Here is a 2,747-nt window from a genome sequence, read left to right on the forward strand (position 1 = left end):
GGTAAGAAAGGGATGTGAGGCGTACTTAGCCTATGTGCATGACACAAGTGTTGTGGGTTCTGTTGTGGAGGGAATTCGAATTGTTAAGGACTTTCCGGATGTTTTTCCTGAGGAATTGCCTAGGTTACCACCAGACTATGAGGTTGAGTTTGGGATTTAGGTTCTGTCTAGGACAGCTCCGGTGTTCATTGCTCCCTATCGCATGGCACCAAAGGAGTTGAAAGAATTGAAAGTCTAACTATAAAAACTTCTTGATAGATGAATCATAAGACCCAATGTCTTGCTTTGGGGAACATTAATGTTATTTATTAAGGAGAAGGATGGTACTATGAAAATGTGTGTTGACTACCGACAATTGAACAAGTTAACGATAAAGAATAAGTATCCGTTGCCGAGGATCGATGACTTTTTTGATCAGTTTCGAGGGGCATCAATGTTTTATAAGATCGACTTGAGATTTGGGTACCATCAATTGAAAGTGGATGAATCTGATGTGCATACGACTGCATTTAGGACTTGTTATGGACATTATGAGTTTCTAATTATGCCTTTTGGTCTGACTAATGCACCGACCGCATTCATAGATCTCATGAATAGATTGTTTCAGCTATATATGGATCAGTTTGTTGTAGTGTTTATCAATGATATTCTATTATACTCTAAGCCCGAGGTCGAGTATGATGAGCATCTTAGAGTGGTTTTACAGATTCTCTGAGAAAATAAGCTCTATGCTAAGTTGAGTAAGCGTGAGTTCTGGTTGAGGGAGGTAATGTTTTTGGGACATGTGGTTTCTACCAAGGGTATCCATGTGGACCCAAAAAAGATAAAGGTTATTCTTGAGTGGAAACAACCTAAGTGTGTATCAGAAATTTAGAGTTTTCTTGGTCTTGTAGGGTATTATCGGAGATTTGTGGAAGGGTTTTTGTTAATCACAACTCCTTTGACCAAGCTGTTGCATAAGAATGCTTCTTTCAAGTGGGCTAATGATCAGCAAGGAAGCTTTGAAAAGCATAAGTCAGTGTTGACTCAGGCACCCAATTTGATACGACCTGAATATGGGAATGAGAGTATGTTGTGTACAATGATGCATCACACATTGGTTTTAGTTGTGTTCTGATGCAGGAAGGTAAGGTTGTGGCTTATGCTTCTAGACAACTCAAGCTGCATGAGGGAAACTATCCAATGCATGAATTAGAGTTAACGGTAGAGGTTTTTGCTCTAAAAATCTGGAGGCATTATCTATACGGTGAAAAATGTATTATTTACACTGATCACAAAAGCCTCAAGTATCTCCTCACTCAGAATGAGTTGAATCTTAAGCAACGTAGAAAGATTGAGTTGCTTAAGGATTGTGACTGTACTGTTGGGTACCATCTTGGTAAGGCCAATATGGTGGTCGATTCTTTGAGTAGAAGGTTGATGACCAAGTTGAGAGTGATGTTTGCTCGATTAAGTCTGTATGAGGATGGTGGATTGTTGGTAGAGTTGCAAGTTAAGATGACTTAGGTTGATGAGATTAGAAATAAATAGCTTTTGGATGAGTCTTTAGTTCTTCGAGTTAAGCAGATTGAAGAGGGTAAGATTTCAGACTTCATGTTTAATTTTGAAGGTATTCTATGCTACCGAGGCCGTGTATGTATGCCGAATGATAGTGATCTGAAACAGTCTATACTGCAAGAAGCACATAGTAGGCCCTATGGTATGCATCCCGACAGGAATAAGATGTACCATGATCTTCGAGATTTGTATTGGTGCCCTGGGTTGAAGAGGGTAGTAACTGATTTTGTGGCTCATTGTCTTACGTGGCAGCAAGTTAAGGTTGAACATCAACTTCCTTCTGGTTTGTTGTAACATGTTAAGATTCCGCAGTGGAAATGTGAATGAATGACTATGGATTTTGTTAATGGGTTTCCCTTGACACCTACTAAGAAAGATTCTATTTGGGTTATTATGGATCAATTGACCAAGTCTGCCTATTTTCTTCCAGTTTGGCCTGATTACTCTTTTCATAAGTTAGCTAAATTGTATATCTGTGAGATCGTAAGACTCTATGGGGTTCATGTATCGTTTATCTCATATTAGTACCCTAATTTCACATCATGATTTTTGAAGAAATTGTATGAGGTTGTGGGTACTTAGTTGGACTTCAGTACATAATTCCATCTATAGATTGTTGGATAGTCCGAGAAGGTAATTCAGGTTCTAGAGGATATGCTACGAATTTGTGTTCTTGATTTTCATTATAGTTGGGAAGAGTTTTTACCACTAGATGAGTTTGCCTATAATAATAGTTTTCAATCCAATATTTAGACGGCACCTTACGAGGCTTAGTATGGTTGTAAGTTTTGTACACCATTGTGTTGGACAAATTTAGGCAAAAGGAAAATTATGGGTCTGGATCTAGTAATCGAGATTGAGGATAAGGTTAGACTGATTTGAGATCAGTTAAAGGCAGCATCGGATAGACAGACATCTTATGCAGATCTTAAGAGGAATGATATCGCGTTTGCTGTGGAGGATCAGGTTTTTCTAAAGGCATGTTTGGACGTAAAGTGAGTTGAGCCCCAGGTTTATCGGGCGTTATCGGATTTTAAGGCATGTAGGGCCAGTTGGATATCAGTTGGAGCTACCTCCTGAGTTAGACTGCATCCATGATTTCTTTCGTGTCTCTATGTTAATGCAGTATTAGTCTGATCCATCTCATATTGTTCTGGTTGAAGAGATCAAGGTAAGACCCAATTTGTCTT

The 2,747-nt window shown here is 38.9% G+C and overlaps 1 protein-coding gene across 1 annotated transcript; it reads left to right on the forward strand.

Moving 5' to 3' along the window:
- The first annotated feature begins 334 nt into the window (after nt 1–334).
- LOC107900089 (uncharacterized) lies at nt 335–1,851 on the forward strand. Its single transcript, XM_016825797.1, has 5 exons — nt 335–518; nt 894–1,014; nt 1,123–1,126; nt 1,303–1,479; nt 1,567–1,851. Exons 1-5 carry the CDS (start codon nt 335–337, stop codon nt 1,849–1,851), a joined length of 771 nt encoding a protein of 256 aa, XP_016681286.1.
- The last annotated feature ends 896 nt before the right edge of the window (nt 1,852–2,747 follow it).

This window comes from Gossypium hirsutum, chromosome D06, assembly GCF_007990345.1.
Source record: "Gossypium hirsutum isolate 1008001.06 chromosome D06, Gossypium_hirsutum_v2.1, whole genome shotgun sequence".
In the NCBI taxonomy this organism is placed as follows: domain Eukaryota; kingdom Viridiplantae; phylum Streptophyta; class Magnoliopsida; order Malvales; family Malvaceae; genus Gossypium; species Gossypium hirsutum.